The sequence below is a fragment of the Mustela putorius genome, unplaced genomic scaffold, assembly GCF_011764305.1.
Source record: "Mustela putorius furo isolate JIRA1106 unplaced genomic scaffold, ASM1176430v1.1 tig00000480_pilon_pilon_pilon, whole genome shotgun sequence".
Classification (NCBI taxonomy): Eukaryota; Metazoa; Chordata; class Mammalia; order Carnivora; family Mustelidae; genus Mustela; species Mustela putorius.
This window is the reverse complement of record NW_025421397.1, coordinates 455,068-471,056: the sequence shown is the minus strand read 5'-3', so window position 1 is coordinate 471,056 and position 15,989 is coordinate 455,068. Positions and strand designations below refer to the sequence as shown.

Below are 15,989 nucleotides of genomic sequence, written 5' to 3'. Positions count from 1 at the left end.
TTATTTTCTTGAGAGAGAGAACATATGAGCAGAAGCAGGCTCCCCGCTTAGCAGGGACACCCCCCTCCACTCCCCCCGCTCAGGCCCCTGCACAGAAATCGATCCCAGGACTCTGGGATCACAACCAGAGCTGAAGGCAGATGCCCAGCTGACTCACCCACCCAAGTGCCCAGCAGAGGACTTTTTTTAAAAAGAGTATTTCTATGTGAGGATAAGCAATACTAAACAAAAAATAGAGACAAGTTGAGAACACAGGTAAGAAATGGGACGCTTGAGGGATCTAACTGTGGGCACGGAGGCAGGGATAAGATATGTGTCATCTAGCAGAACATTTTGAATTTGAATGAGCATTGGAGATGCCAGATCTTGCCAAAATGCAGATTCTGATTCAGCCATTAGATATAGGGCCCGATATTATGCATTTCTAACAAGCACCCAAGCTGCCGGTCTGAGGACTCCCACTTTGAGCTGCGTGATTCTAGAACCCAGCTGAAGAGATAAACCATGGGCAGGAGAATTAAATACCTATGGAATTTGGAGATTCTGGCTGATGGAACTTTTTAAAAAAAGATTATTTATTTATTCATTTGGCAGAGAGACATCACAAGTAGGCAGAGAGGCAGGCAGAAAGAAAAGGGGAAGCAGGCTCTCCGCCGAGCAGAGAGCCCAATGTGGGGCTCGATCCCACGACCCTGAGATCATGACCTGAGCCGAAGGCAGAGGTCAGTGGCACCCACTGAGCCACCCAGGTGCCCCTGGCTGATGGAACTTCTTAAGGGAGAACTTTCCCCCTAATATCCAATTAGTACCCTTTCCCACTAAATGGCTATTTTATGAGAATTGCTTCACTAGAAAATTTCTGACCTTGGTAATTTAGAATCTCGGTGTTCTTGGGGCTTGTGGGTGGCTCAGTTGGTTAAGTGTTGGACTCTTGATTTCGGTTCAGGTCACGTTCTTGGGGTCCTAAGACGAAGCCCAACGTGAGGGGCACTGTGATGGGTTTAGAACCTGCTTGAGATTCTCTCCCTTCCTTTCCAGCTGCTCTCCCCACTCCGTCTCTAAAATGAAACAAAGATTGAATCTCAGTGTTTTCACAATGCTTGATTGACAGCATGATATTGACATTACGGCAGCAAATATAGTGGTTCTACCAAAAACCCACCGAAATGTCATTGATTCAGGAACAGAGCTCAGGCTCTGGTTTCAGACGTGGTTTGATTCTTAGTTCTGTCTCTATGTGGTTGGTCTTAGGAAAATTATTAATATATTAGATAAAAGTACCCTTATGTGGGTTTTTTGTGAGAATTGTAACTGTGGTACATAAAAGCCTACTCAAAAAAGATAGTTATTATTATCACAATCACCCCCAACGAGTGCAATAACCTGTATTGAACATATTTTTAAAGTTTGTGTCATGAATCATGAGACTCACCTAATTTTTGGAAGAATTTGAATAAGAAGATGGAATGAATAGATCACATTTCGTTTCCATGCACAAGGGAACTGTGCATACTTCTTCTGTAACTCAGAAATGGTTTGACTTTAAAAAAAATCTCAAAATAGCTGAAGTTAGCAGACATGCAATTTAGCAAGGACGATTGGAATTTTGGTCTTTCCCGTAATAATACTATACCAAAGCATACTGCTCATTAGGAAAACATTTTTATCTGAATCTTTTACTCTTGAGGGCCAGAATGCTGTTTTTCTTTTTGATAGCTATGTTTACAGAATCTAAATCACCCCGAATAATTACTTCAACATTTCAAGGTATTATAACTGCTTATGCTTCATTTACAAGCTATTTGAATTTTGGCGAATTCCAGTATGGTGCTAGAGCAACAAAACGAGATCAGATAAGGTCACTATGGGGTTTGTGATATAAACCTATGTTAATTTTTATCACAACTCCTGTAAAGAAAATTCGGATATTAAAATTTCCACTTTTTACAGTTGGGCTTTCTATGCTGAGAATAGACCTCTGAGAGCTGGAAATTTGGAGGCAACTGATGAGTGCCCACATCTGGGTAGATGTGGGCTGGCTCTGATCCACGGAAGAGTCCACAGCACAGGACATATCAATAGTTCTTTGACTACATCTCCATGGTTGCTTTGAAAGCTCTAAGGCGTAATGCCTCTATCTGGTTTTCTTCTGGAACACATACAGTTGGAAAAGAGGAAGTCAGAAGGAGGTTAGAAAGTAAATACTACAACTGAGATAAAGTTAAATAAATCTCAGAGCACCTGGGTGGCTCAGTTGTTTAGCATCGCCTTCAGTTTGGGTCATGATCCCTGGGTCCTATGGAGCCCTGCATCTGGCTCCCTGCTCAGCGGGAAGCCTGCTTCTCCCTTTCCTACTCCCCTTGCTTGTTTCCCTTTCTCACTGCCTCTATTTCTGTATAATAAACAAGTAAAAGTCTTAAAAAAAAAAAAAAAAGCTAAGTCAAACTAACAGACTATTCCCAGCCATATTCAATCTGAACTTTTATTGCCAGTAGCCACACTACTGCAAATATCTAGTGCCCTCCTAGCAATTTTGTAATCGTTACTGACCTCTTGTACTGGTAGGGTATGTCTGGGTGATGGACGACATTAAGGTAGCATAAGGCATGTTGTAGTTTGCAAGGTGCTACCACATACACGGTGTTAAGGACGTGCAGAAATGTCAACCAAGCTGCTGAAAGCCACTTTCAGTTTAGGTTTGTGAGCCCAGTGTTATTAAGATCCTTTTGGACTTAACTTTGAAAAGTTCTTCTCATTCTTTTTCTAAATCTTGTAATTGTCTCTAAGTACTACCTTCATAATTGATGCTCTTACTCTAGCCATGCTTTTGAGAGTTTTAAGAATTATAAGCCCCGGACTTCTTTCAAAGGGACCAAACTAGAAGTGGATACTTAATGGTGGGTGACATGTTGATTTATGACCACTACCCTAACCTGACATTAGATCTAGTCGACAGGTAGGGCAGTAAACATAGACAATACTAATGTCTGATTTTGAAAATTCTAGTTATGCATGAGAAAAATCTCGTTTTCTCTCATGGTATTGGCTGAGTATGTCAGGATACCAATTAAAAACTGATCTAAAAATTAGTAACTCCTGCTCTTTGGATGTAGCATACAATAAACTTTTCTCTGGCCATGAGGGTTCAATGAACAGAGCATCTCTTTGGCAAAGAATTTTTCTGGGGTGAAATATTACCGTATAATCATTTTGTTGTACAAATTTTTTTTAAAAGGCTAATTTTGCATTGCCAATATATCTTTTTCTTTTTTGAAAAAAAAATTTTTAAAGATTTTATTTATTTGACAGAGAGAAAGAGATCACAAGTAGGCAGAGAGGCAGTCAGAGAGAGAGAGAGGGGAGGAAGCAGGCTCCCCTTGGAGCAGAGAGCCTGACGTGGGGCTCGGTTTCAGAACCCTGGGATCATGACCTGAGCTGAAGGCAGAGGCTTTAACCCACTGAGCCACCCAGGTGCCCCGCATTGCCAATATATCTTTTAAATTTTTTTTTTTAAAGATTTTATTTACTTGTCAGAGAGAGAGAGGGAGTGAGAGCGAGCACAGGCAGACAGAATGGCAGGCAGAGACAGAGGGAGAAGCAGGCTCCCTGCTGAGCAAGGAGCCCGATGTGGGACTCGATCCCAGGACGCTGGGATCTGACATGAGCCGAAGGCAGCTGCTTAACCAACTGAGCCACCCAGGCGTCCCTTGACAATATATCTTGAAAAGAATTTTTCCTGTCTACAATAAATAGCTCTTTATATTTTACACAGCATACTGTTAGGTCTTTCCCTATAAACTTTTGCTTATCTAGACCATGCCAAGAGGTCTATCTCTGCAAAAATAAAATGGAGTCCATTATAATGCTTCCTGAAGTAACAAAGCCACATATCTGTAGTCACTACCTTTAATTATTCAAAGATCCAGTAGAAGAAGACACGTGTGTGTACAATCTGTGGAGAAGTGTTCTTGTGTGTGTAGCCTTGATCCATAACATAGTGTAACTCACTGTCTTAGTTAGCAGAAATGGGATAGGTAGGTGTCTTCTCTGTCCTGAGAAGGCCCCAAGGTCACGTTTTTGTTTTTGTTTTTGAGTTCAGTCATATAGGATTGAAATGGTTTGGACTGACTGGTCTGTTTCTGTCCACAGGGATCAAAGAAGTTGACAGTAGAGTCATGGATGGCGCTCTTCCTGCAAGAACTCCCCGGGACTTTGGTGATTTACATCACAGGCCATCTGGTTTCATTCATGATCCTTGGGGGCATTCTCAAGTGACCCCCCCCCTGCCATTCAAGGAAACCCCTTTACCTCTTTTCGTATGGAAGCTTCTGGCTGAGCTGGGCCCGAGGCTGGCCTCTTCTGTGATAATCTCCAATCCTTGAGGGAGAACCAGACCTGACTTGGCGCGATTTCATGGCCATCCTGGAGCTCTGAAGAACAGCCAAGGGCTTCTTTTCATAGCTCTTTGTAAGGTTTCTTCATAGTGTATGAAAGTAAGAATGAGCTTTGTTAGAAATTTGTCATTTGGGGTGCCTGGGTGGCTCAGTCGGTTAGGTGGCTGCCCTTGGCTCAGGGCTGTGGTTCAGGGTCCTCAGATAGAGACCAACATCAGGATTCCTGCTCAGTGGGGAGCCTGCTTCTCCATCTGCTTCTCCCCCCCCCCACCCCTGTGTGTGCTTTTCTATTAAATAAATAAAATCTTAAAGAAAAGAGAAAAGGAAATAAAAGAAAAGAAAGAAAAGAAATCTGTCATCTTACAACTGAGGCCCCACTAGTACTAGCGGTAAACCCAGGAGTACAACCTGGTCTCTTGTTTCTTGGGCCAGTCTATTTTGTAGTTTTTTAATCCTTTCCTTTTTGAAGGTAATATATTATCAATACCTAGCCAGTAAGAAAGGCTTATTAAAAGGATTATTAAGGTCCTTATTTTCTATAATTCTATAATGACTTCTATAATCAAAGCCCTTATTTTCTATAATTATATAAAAATAAGTTTCCTATAATGGATGAGCTGTTTCTTCTGTCAGTCCATTTCAAAATGTAAACAACGATGGTTATTATAAAGTGTTAATAATACAATAAACACTGTGCTTATTTTTTTTCGCCTGCCTTTTTAGCAGAACAGTTTGAACAGATAGTATGGTTGTTGCTCTATTTTAGTAAACTTAATGAGAAGTCAGGTAGAATTTCTCTTCCAAACCATTAAAAACAAAAAGAAAAAAAGAAATATGTTTTAGAGAAATCTGGACTTGACTATTTTTGTCTGTGATTTTTATTACTAAAAATATCCTTTTAGGGAAAATACAGAGTTTTTTTATTCATTTCGCAGAGCTTCAGGAAGAGAAATTTAGTAAACACACATTCTCTCCTTCTTTCCCAGAAGCCCCAATAGTTTATTTTAAAGCTAATTCTAGGGTAAGTCCTTTTGATCTCACTGCTATCACTTAGAGAATTACAGTGTGGTTTTGCAATTCTGGCTAGAACACAAATGCAGGATCTTAATGGCAACAGCAACAAAAAAAGTCCTACATTTAATGTGAAATGATTTGAGTTCAATGATAAGAAACTGTTCCACATGTTTAAAAAAAAAAAAAAAAAAGCCAAACTCTAAACTCTTAAGATCTTTACCATAGGAAGAAAATAACTAACCGTTCTTCTTATTATGGGGTTGGTCCCATGTTTTGAAAGTTATAATCTCAGTTGATTTCTTAATGGGATATCTGTGAACACAGGAGGAAGACTGATAAGAACCAACGGCTTCTCATCTATTTCTTCTCAGTTAACCATCCAGCAGGTTCCGAAGACAAATTTAGGAAGCCTTGTCTTCGTCCACTGGGCAAAGCACTCATCACAATCCTAAGGCTGTTCTAAAAGCCTCCCAAGGTTTGTCTGTGATTTGGGGGAGTGATAAAATATGGATTCACCTAGATTTTCCCCCTTCTATGTACCTCTGTCTTATCCTCATTTCTTAATCTGTAACATGTTAGCTTCTTTTCCTCTCTGGCTTCTATTGAGTTGAATCTACTTGCCTGAATGTCATTAATGTAAGGCTGGCAACATCATAATCCTTTAATTACTAACACTATTAGATACATTTTTGTGGGTAAAGATGATATAATTATGACTTTATCATTATATATGTATGTATTTTTTGTTTACCTGAATTTAATTTTTTCCAGCTTTATTGAGATATATTTGCCACACATTATGTAAGTTTAAAGTGTACAACATGATGATTTAATACACATATAGTTGTGAAATGATTGCCACAATGAGATTAGTTAACACCTCCATCACCTCACATTTTTTCTTTTTATTCTGGGTGATAACACTTAAGATTTACTCTCTTAGTAACTTTCAAGTGTATAATACAATATCATTACCTAGAGTCACAATACTGTACATTAAAACCCTAGAACTTATTCATTTTATACCTGGAAGTTTATACCTTTTAACCAATATCTGCTAATTTTACACCTTACTTCCCACCTGTCCCCACCCCCAGCCCTTGGCAACCACCATTCTATTCTCTGAGTTTGGCTTTTTTAGATTCCACATATAGGTAAGAATATACAGTACCTTTCTCTGTCTGACTTATTTCACTTAGCATAAACACTTCAAGTTCCACGCATGTCGTCCCAGGATTTCCTTTTTTTTTTTAATGTCTGAATATTCCATTTTGTATGTACATGTATGTGTGTGTACACGTGTGTGTATGTGTATGTATAATTTCTTCATCTGTCAATGGATACTTAGGTTGTTTCCATGTTTTGGCTACTGTGGAATAATGCTGATATCTCTGAATGAACATGGGGTTGCAGATATCTCTGAGATAGTGATTTTGTTTCCTTTAGATGTATGCCCAGAAGTGGAATTGCTGGAGCATATGATAGTTTTATTTTTTAATTTTCTGAGGAAACGCCATACTAATTTTCACAATGGCTGCATCAACTTGCCTTCCCCCCCACAGTGTAGAAGTATTCTCTTTTCCCCACATCCTTGCAAATACTTGTTCTTTTGGTCCTTTTGTTTTCTAGCCATTCTGACAGCTAGGAGGTGAAATCTCATCGTGGTTTTGATCTGCATTTCCCCGACAGTGTTGAGCATCTTTTCATGTACCTGTTGGCCATTTGTATGTCTTTTTTGGAAAAGTGTTTTTTCAGGTCCTATGCTCATTTTCAAATCAGATTTTTTTTTCATTTTTCTTTTTTGCTATTGAGTTATATGGATCCCTTATATATATTGGATATTAACCCCTTATCAGATAGATGGTTGCAAATATTTTCTCCTATTATGTAGTTTGCCTTCTCATTTTGTTGATTCTTTTGTAGTACAGAGCTTTTTAATTTGATGTAGTTCCACATCTTTATCTCTGTTTTTGTTGCTTGTGCTTTTGGTGTCATATTCAAAAAATTATTGCCAAGACTAATGTCAAGGAGTTTTCCCCTCTATGTTTTCATTTAGTAGTTTTACAGTTCAGGTATGATAATTAATCCATTTCTGCTTAACTTTTGTAAATGATGAAAAATATAGGGTCCAATTTCATTCTTTTGAGCATGACTATCCAGTTCTTCTAATACCAGTTATTGAAGAGAATATCCATTCCCAATGTATATTCTTTTTTTTTTTTTTTTTTTTTTTAAAGATTTTATTTATTTATTTGACAGAGAGAAATCACAAGTAGATGGAGAGGCAGGCAGAGAGAGAGAGAGGGAAGCAGGCTCTCCAATGAGCAGAGAGCCCGATGCGGGACTCGATCCCAGGACTCTGAGATCATGACCTGAGCCGAAGGCAGCGGCTCAACCCACTGAGCCACCCAGGCGCCCCCCAATGTATATTCTTGATAGGGACTGCACTGAACCCACAGATGGATTTGGGTACTATGGACATTTTAACAATATTAAGTCTTCCAATCTATGAACACGAATATCTTTCCACTTACTTGTGTCTTTGTTTTCTTTCATCAGTCTTATAATTTTCAGAGTACAGATATTTCACTTTCTTGGTTAAATTTATTATTTAGATATCTTATTTTTTGAAGATATTGTAAATGGTATTGTTCTTTTTTAGATAGGATGTTGTTAGTGTACAGAAAAGCAACTATTTCTGTATTCTATGGCAATTTTACTGAAGTCATTTATTAATTTTTTGGTGGAGTCTTTAGACTTTTCTCTATATAAGATCATATCATCTGCAAACAATTTTTATTATATTTAATATATATTTTTTATCTACCCTCCAGTAGTGAATCTCCCCATTAATAAAGGTATTACAGAAGCATGAGAAATATATATACAATCCAGATGTTGGCTATCTTTGAACTCATGAGGATTGGTACATTTTGAACCATAACCAACCACAGTATAAATTCAGTTCTTTTATTAGAAGAATTTCCACTGTGCCTGTCTCTTCTTGCAGACGTTTTCAGTCATCAGATCCTTTTCCTCTTATAATCTTTGCCCAGACCTCATTCAGTCCGGTTCTTCCTTACCCCTTCCTCTTTATAACTCAGAATAGCCTTTGTCTTCTAATTCACCCCAACTCTTCTCTACCCCACCCATGTGTTGCAAGAAACTTGGGCTTGGGTTATGCTTCTAGGGTGCCAAAGCATTAACCGACAAAGCCAATCTCTTCCTGAAGAGCAGTGTTCTCAACTAGGGTGATTTGCCCGTCCCCCACCCAGGAGACACTTGGCAATACCTGGAGACATTTTTGGTTGCTGAATTTTTAGGGTGCTGCTAGTACCTAGTGGTTAGAGACTGGGGATGCTGCTATACCTCCCACAATGCACAAGACAATTCCCCTAATAAAGAATTATCTAGCCTGGGTTATTAATTGTACTTCTGTTTAGGAACTCTGCTGTAAAGAAATTCTTGTATTAGCTGCCATAATCAACAGTATTTTCTACTCTGCTACTATCAATGTTTTACTAGTTCTGTGCATTAAGAGTTGTTATATGTGTGTGTGAATATATATGTATACAGATACATATATATCTATTTATGCCCACATATACTCCCATCAATAAATAGTTGTTAAATACCAGATATTTCTAAATTGCTCAAGGCTGAATGAGAAAAATAAATACAATACCTCATGAAAGGTGCTATGATGACATAAAGAAGAGATATCTAACCTATCCTAGGATGATCTGCAAAGATGTTTTGAAGGAGGAAGGAACTGAGCCTGGAAGAATAAGTAGGAGAAAGCCAGGCAAGGAGAGAGGGAAGCACAAATCTCACAAAGGGAGAAATACGGGTAAGGCATGTGGTTAGAGGTGTGGGCAGGACCAAATCCTGGAAACCATTAAATGACCCTTAAAAACAACTGACAGGTGTCTGGGTGGTGTAGTCAGTGGAGCATCAATCTCTTGGTTTCAGTTCAGATTGTGATCTTAGGGACCTGAGACGGAGCCCCATGTTGGGCTCCTGGCTCAGTGTGGAATCTGCTTAAGACTCTTTCTCCTTCTCTTCTGGCCCTCCTCCCTCAAAAAAAATACATCTAAAAAAAAAAAAAAAAGGCAATTGGGAGTCAATGAGGAGTAATGGAAGGTGGGATATTTTGGCTTCATGATAATATTTATATTTTAGAAAGGTCATATGATTTCTGAAATCCAGCTGTGAGCAAATGAAGGTCTGACCTAATATAATAGATATGGAGATGGAGAAGAGGGCCAACTGGAGATTTACTACAGAAATAGATGGACAGGACTGGGAATGGGGTAGACACAAGTGAAAGACAAGACCAAATTTTAGTCACAGTACCATTTGCCAAGTCAGGGAGGACTGGAGGAGGTTGAAGTTTGTGGGATGAGATAGCCAAAAAAGATATTTGGCTGTATCGTTGTGTCATATATATTTTCTCATTTATGAAAGTAATATATCTTTTGTAAAAAACTTATAAAAGAGAAGCACAATATCTCCATTTGGAAATAGTTGGCATTAAAATTTGGGAAATTTTTTCTGATTTGTTTTATGTGGCAAAATACACATTTGAAAAATGCAATCACATATTAGGGTGCTTTATACATTGCTTTTTATCCATTCCAGTATGTATTTTTAAACATCTCCCTATGTCTTGAGTTGCCTTTTACTTTTTTTTTTTAAAGATTTTATTTATTTATTTGACAGAGAGAGATTACAAGTAGGCAGAGAGGCAGGCAGAGAGAGAGAGGAGGAAGCAGGCTCCCTGCAGAGCAGAGAGCCCGATGCAGGACTCGATCCCAGGACCCTGAGATCATGACCTGAGCCCAAGGCAGCAGCTTAACCCACTGAGCCACCCAGGCGCCCTGCCCTTTACTTTTTAATGACTGAGTGATAACCACTCTATGGAAGAAACGTAATTTACTCCACTTCACCTGTTGTCACTTTAGATTACTTTGGGATTTTCATTTTTTTTAAAAGATTGTATTTATTTATTTGAGAGAGAGAGAGAGGGAGAAACAGGCTCCCTGCTGAGGAGGGAGCCCAATTCAGGGCTTAATCCGAGGACCCCAGGATCATGACCTAAGCTGAAGGCAGATGCTTAATGGACTTTGACAGAGATCACAAGTAGGCAGAGAGACAGGCAGACAGAGAGGGGTAAGCAGGCTCCCTGAGCAGAGAGCCCGATGCGGGACTTGATCCCAGGACCCTGAGATCATGACCTGAGCTGAAGGCAGAGGCTTTAACCCACTGAGCCACCCAGGAGCCCCTGGGATTTTCAACAATGCTTCATGTCATCACAAGTTTTGTCCTCCAGAAGCTGAAAGAAATGGAGTTTGAAGAGCAAGATACTTATTAAGGATTGACCCCTGTGAAACAAAGAGGGAAGAACTGGAAAGAGCAAGGGAGAGAGGTGCCTGGGTGGCTCAGTCATTGGGCTTCTGCCTTCGGCTCAGGTCGTAATCCCAGGGTGCTGAGATAGTGTCCCACATCGGGCTCCCTGCTCAGTGGGAAGCCTGCTTCTCCCTCTCCCACTCCCCTTCCTTGTGTTCTCTCTCTCGTTATCTCCCTCTGTCAAGTAAATAAATAAAATTAAAAAAAAAAAAAAAAAGCAAGGGAGAAGTTGAACTGTGACCCAGGCTTCATGTTTAGGGAAAGGATCCATCAACCGTACTCTGCTTTGGATAGAAATGACTGGACTTTTCTAACATACAGTCACTCAGTCAGCGGATGAGAGCAGCTCTGAGAGGACCATGAGCTCAGAGGAGGCTGCACTCAGCAGCTCAGGCAGACCTCAAAAGCACTGGCAGCTGGCGACTGTCTGCTGACCACACTCTTTCTCCAAAGGAAGGTTTGGCTAGCATATCTGTGTCCACCACAGTGGCTCATTTCATGCACAGATCTTTCTTCATATTCTTAGGATGAATGCCCAGAAATGGAATTGCTGCAACAGAGTATGAGTAGTTAAAATTTTTAAAATATTTGTCAAATTACCTTCAAGAAAGATTGTACCACGTTCTCCCACCGACCGTTCATCGCTAATATATAAACACATGACAATTGTACTGTTTTTCAATATTGGAAGTTACTTCAAATTCTTTGGGAAAATGAACGATATTCTTGATGATTTATTGTTGTGAATTTATCTTTAAACTCCTGCGGTAGGTTACCTTTTTCTATAGAGCTGCATAAATCTTTCCAGAAGGATAAAACACTCTAATGACTGATAGTAGAAGGCAACGATTTGAGGTTGGGGTACCAGGTGGTGGGTATAATAGAGGGCACGGATTGCATGGAGCACTGGGTGTGGTGAAAAAATAATGAATACTGTTATGCTGAAAATAAATAAATTAATTAAAAAAAAAAGAAAAAGAAGAAGGCCACGATTTGGATTTGGGCTTCTGAGCTGCAAATTGCATTACTAAAGAGGCCGAAATGGCTGATGCCTGAGCCGGCTTGAAACAGAGCTCACCATCCCCTACAGCTCTTTCCATGTGAGAATTTGAGCAAATAAACGAAACTCCCATTTATAAGGAAAAATTCATATTTGACACACTGCTGTGAGAGAGAGACTAATGAGAAATAATAAGTGCCTACTCTCTGTCAAGCGATGCCCTAGGCTTCCACATATACCATCCTACTTAATTCTCACGACTTCCCTCCGAAGTAGTTATTATCATCACATTTTTCAGATGAGGTAATTTAAGGTCAGTGTGTCTGGTTACTTGGTAACCTTAGTCATTCAGATTTCCATCTTTGTGCTTGTTACCATCCTGGGCTGTTACCCCCTAAGCTTTTAGCCCAGTTACATAGCAGCCGGCTTTAAACAGTATAGTATAGGTACATAGTAACTGTAATAACAGTAACCCTCATGAAGCTTGGGGAATGTCTGTCCTTCTCCTGGACTAGAAGTATATGGGAGTCAGTATCTAACAAGACAATGCTAGTCTAAAAAAACCAAAAAACAAAAAACAGGAATTCAGGAAACAAAACAAACAAGAGAAAAAAAATAAGAGAGAGGCAAAACAACAAACAGACTCTTAGCTGTAGTTCTCTACTTGGTTATGAGAGGGGTGGGGAGAGAATGGGTGAAATCGGTGATGGAGATTAAGGAGAGAGCAGTTGTCCTAAAGAGCACAGGGTGACGTATAGAAGTGTCGAATTCACCACACTGTACATCTGAAACTAATATAACACTGTATGTTGACTCTACTGATATTAAAAACTTAAAAAATATATTTTTTAAAGATTTTACTTATTTGACAGAGAGAGATCACAAGTAGGCAGAGAGGCAGGCAGAGAGAGAGGAGGAAGCAGGCTCCCTGCCAAGCAGAGAGCCCGATGCGGGGCTGGATCCCAGGACCCCAAGATCATGACCTGAGAGGAAGGCAGAGGCTTAACCCAGTGAGCCACCCAGGCACGCCCCCCCAAATATTTTAGTAATAAAAAATAAAATACGATTAAAAAAAAAAAAAGCAGTGTGTGTGTGTGGGGGGGGTGGGGAACGGTTGAAGGAGGCTATTCGAGGCTAAAAAAAGATCTAACCAAATGCAATTGTGTGGTCATTGTTTGGATTTTGGTCTGAGTAAAACAGCTGTAAAAGACATTTTGGGGGCGCCTGGGTGGCTCAGTGGGTTAAGCCGCTGCCTTCGGCTCAGGTCATGATCTCAGGGTCCTGGGATCGAGCCCCGCATCAGGCTCTCTGCTCAGCAGGGAGCCTGCTTCCCTCTCTCTGCCTGCCTCTCCCATCTACTTGTGATTTCTCTCTGTCAAATAAATAAATAAAATCTTAAAAAAAAAAAAAAAAAAAAAAAAAAAAGACATTTTGGTATCAGTTGAGGAATTTGAGTCTGGATGGGATATAAACTGATACGTGATAATTCCTTAGCTTCAGTTAGCTGTAGTTAGGTGTGAAAATGGAAATATTATGTAGAAAAGTGTCCCTTAAAAACCGAGATGTGTATTGTAATATCGAGGGGTGAAAAATAAGATCTTTAAGCAGGAAATGAAGGTGATGAAGTGAATAGGGTAAAATACAAACCATTGTTAAATACAGACGCTAGGTTTTTAGCTATTCTTATACTAGTCTCCTGCTCTACGCTTGTTTACTCCTTATAATGAAAAACGACGTCAATCAACCGGAAAAAAGAAAATAAGGGTTTCTTTCCTTTAGGAGAGTAAGAACCGGTCTTTACCTTCCTCCAAAGGTGCCGCCATCAACATGTGGCCTGAATAGGGCTTCGGGTGCATCACGCGAGGTCCAAGGGAGACCGGACCAACGAACACGTTCCTTTCCGAAGATTTAATTTTTGAGTGAAAAGAACTCACATAAGCCAAACCAGGAGCCCCGACCCTCCAGCCCCCTGCGCACCTACCCAGGACCGCTGGGGACACTGAATAACCTGTCACGTTACTGTCCGACGCTCGGGGTGAGGGCGAGAGAAATGCCAGGCTCCCCTCCGCTCCCACCCTTAGCGGAGAGGCCGGGCTGGAGTGGCAGGTACGTTCCAGCTCACCCACCTGGAGGCGGGGTGGAGAGGGGCCGGCCCCGAGTGGGGGGAAATGGGCGGCACACGCTCAGGCCACTTCCCTCACCTGCCACCAGGAGGGCTCGGGCTGCGGCGCGGGGCGGAGAGCTTGGGGCCGGGAAGGCCACGCACCTGGCGGCGGGGCCGCGCGCAGCGGGACAGCGGGCTCCGCGGAGCCGCGCGCGCCGGGCTCAGGCCGCAGGTGAGGGCGGCGGGCCGCGCTCCTCCAAGGGGGAAGTTTCTTGGCCCGGAAAGGTGCAATTGTGTGCAGCTATTCCTGGTATGTCAGGCGGGTCCGGCGGCCGCAAGCCGAGGGGGCGCCTCTTGCCCGGGTCCCCGGGAGAGGGAAGGCGGCCAGGAGGGCAGAGACGGGAAGGATGCGGGCGCGGGGGCGCAGTCCCTCGGGGCGGAGCCGCGGTCTGGGCGGGCAGCGCGGGAGCGTGGCCTTGGCCACGGTCTCCTGGCGGTCGGTGGCATCTCCTGGCCCAGACAGTCTGCCCACAAAGGCGACTGCGGCCGGGAGACCCCGGGAGCCGCAGGGGGGCGGACGGAAGCGGCGGCTCTGCGGCCCGGGGTGGGCGGCGGCGGGGTGGGCTGGGGCGGGGCCATTCCGGGGAGGGCGGCGGCCGCGGCGCTGCGACTTTTGAAGTCCTCACAGTGGCGGGGCGGGTGCGACGCACCGCCTCTCGTCTCCGGTCCGCCTCCCGCGCCCTGCCCGGACCCCCGGGGCCCCGGGGTCGTTTTCGGGAGTTGAGAGGAAGCCACGTCTTCAGGTACTTGTGGGTTCGAAACTTTCCAAACTGCAGAGCGCAACAAAAGGAAAGAGAGCCCCGGCGGCAGGGCCAGGCGCGCGCCGCACCCTCCCCCCGCCCCTCCGCGCACTCATCGCGTCTTTCTCTCCCTCTTACCCTAGTCCTGGAAAGGATGGAGGAGGCCGGGATCGACTGCGCCGTAGCTTTCGCCGAGGCCCAGAGATGGGTGGAGGTGAGTGCCTTTACTTTTTTCCGCAAGAGTTTGAGGCCTCGAGGCCGCTCCCGCCGCTGGGCGCTTCACCTCCTCTCGGGACCCGCGCCGGCGCGTGGCAGCCGGTTGCTTTGCAGTTGGGGGACTTTGCAAGTGCCGCTTTTCCTATCTTTTAATATCCAGCTAAGCCGAGTGCTGCCCTCCCTACGACGGGCTCGCTGGCTTGCCCAGAGCTCCTCTGCCAGGGCGGAGGCCGGCGCTCGGCCACTTGGGTTTGGGGACCACACGTCCTCGTGCGCCAGACCACGTCAGCACCGGGTCCGAGGCGGCCCAGTGCCTCGCGAGCTGTGCTTTGGGGGTGTTGCAGTGGGAACACCCGACTCTTACCTGCAGGGGCAGTGGATTAAGCGTGCGATGAGTGGGAGGGCAGGTGGAGGTTAGGCACTTGAGGCGCACCTGGAGAGATGTTTTCTCCCGCGCAGCCTTTGGAGCCCGGGGGTGGGGGGAGGGATGCGAGTCAAGGTTTTTACTTATTCAGAGTCGGCACCGATGAGACTAAGATCTCCTGGGATCACTCACGGAAGGGTTGTTACTTTCCCAACTGTGCCTTAGAGAGGCGATCTTCCATTTCCACCGAAATGGAGATGGTCTCTTGGCGGTTTCGTCCTCTACGCTGTAAGGTTACATTTATCCGAAAAAGTTAACACCAGGACTTCCTTCCGTTATTCTACTGGATGGAAAAGATGACTTTTTAAATGATGCTAGGGGAGTTCTTCAGAGCAGATGTGAATCAGGAACGACGGCTTGTTAGAAAATTGTTGCCTCCACCAGCCTGGCGGTTACTTAGGGGTTATTGATGCCGCGTGCTGGCTTGTTCAGCGCACTTAAAAATGCAAATTAGGTTTAAAGATTATTCCGTCGGAAAAACAATATATTTAAGAATCCCAAAGCACCCAGTGTTTAAACATAATTCATTTGTTCGTAAATGTATATATGTGGGGAAAAGGAGAAGAAACTTTCAGTGTTGCATTTCTAACAGTAAATAAAGGAATGTGAAATGTGAGTAGCATTACCC

The 15,989-nt window shown here is 43.0% G+C and overlaps 2 protein-coding genes and 1 long non-coding RNA gene across 20 annotated transcripts in view; 2 read left to right on the top strand and 1 right to left on the bottom strand.

Moving 5' to 3' along the window:
• Positions 1 to 4,319, top strand: part of UCHL3 (ubiquitin C-terminal hydrolase L3) — a 59,075-nt gene extending 54,756 nt beyond the window's left edge. For all 3 annotated transcript variants that reach the window (XM_013057212.2, XM_004754395.3, XM_004754397.3), the window contains one exon: positions 4,150 to 4,319. In XM_013057212.2, the coding sequence (XP_012912666.1) occupies positions 4,150 to 4,275 (126 nt within the window). In that variant the 3' untranslated portion in view covers positions 4,276 to 4,319. The remainder of the gene's footprint in view (positions 1 to 4,149) is intronic.
• Positions 1 to 14,383, bottom strand: part of LOC106005996 — a 37,247-nt gene extending 22,864 nt beyond the window's left edge. For 2 of the 6 annotated variants that reach the window (XR_006606960.1, XR_006606957.1), the window contains exons 1-6: positions 13,799 to 14,383; positions 13,619 to 13,713; positions 5,650 to 5,720; positions 4,309 to 4,476; positions 1,433 to 1,518; positions 865 to 1,058 (exon numbers count right to left, since the gene is read on the bottom strand). This is a non-coding gene — a long non-coding RNA (uncharacterized LOC106005996). The remainder of the gene's footprint in view (positions 1 to 864; positions 1,059 to 1,432; positions 1,519 to 4,308; positions 4,477 to 5,649; positions 5,721 to 13,618; positions 13,714 to 13,798) is intronic. The other 4 variants (XR_006606958.1, XR_006606956.1, XR_006606959.1 and 1 more) reach the window with 3 other exon arrangements.
• A 199-nt stretch (positions 14,384 to 14,582) lies between these two features.
• The window catches only part of LMO7 (LIM domain 7), a 209,867-nt gene continuing 208,460 nt past the window's right edge, over positions 14,583 to 15,989 (top strand). For all 11 annotated transcript variants that reach the window (XM_045080630.1, XM_045080631.1, XM_045080629.1 and 8 more), the window contains exons 1-2: positions 14,583 to 14,724; positions 14,865 to 14,935. In XM_045080630.1, the coding sequence (XP_044936565.1) occupies positions 14,876 to 14,935 (60 nt within the window). In that variant the 5' untranslated portion in view covers positions 14,583 to 14,724; positions 14,865 to 14,875. The remainder of the gene's footprint in view (positions 14,725 to 14,864; positions 14,936 to 15,989) is intronic.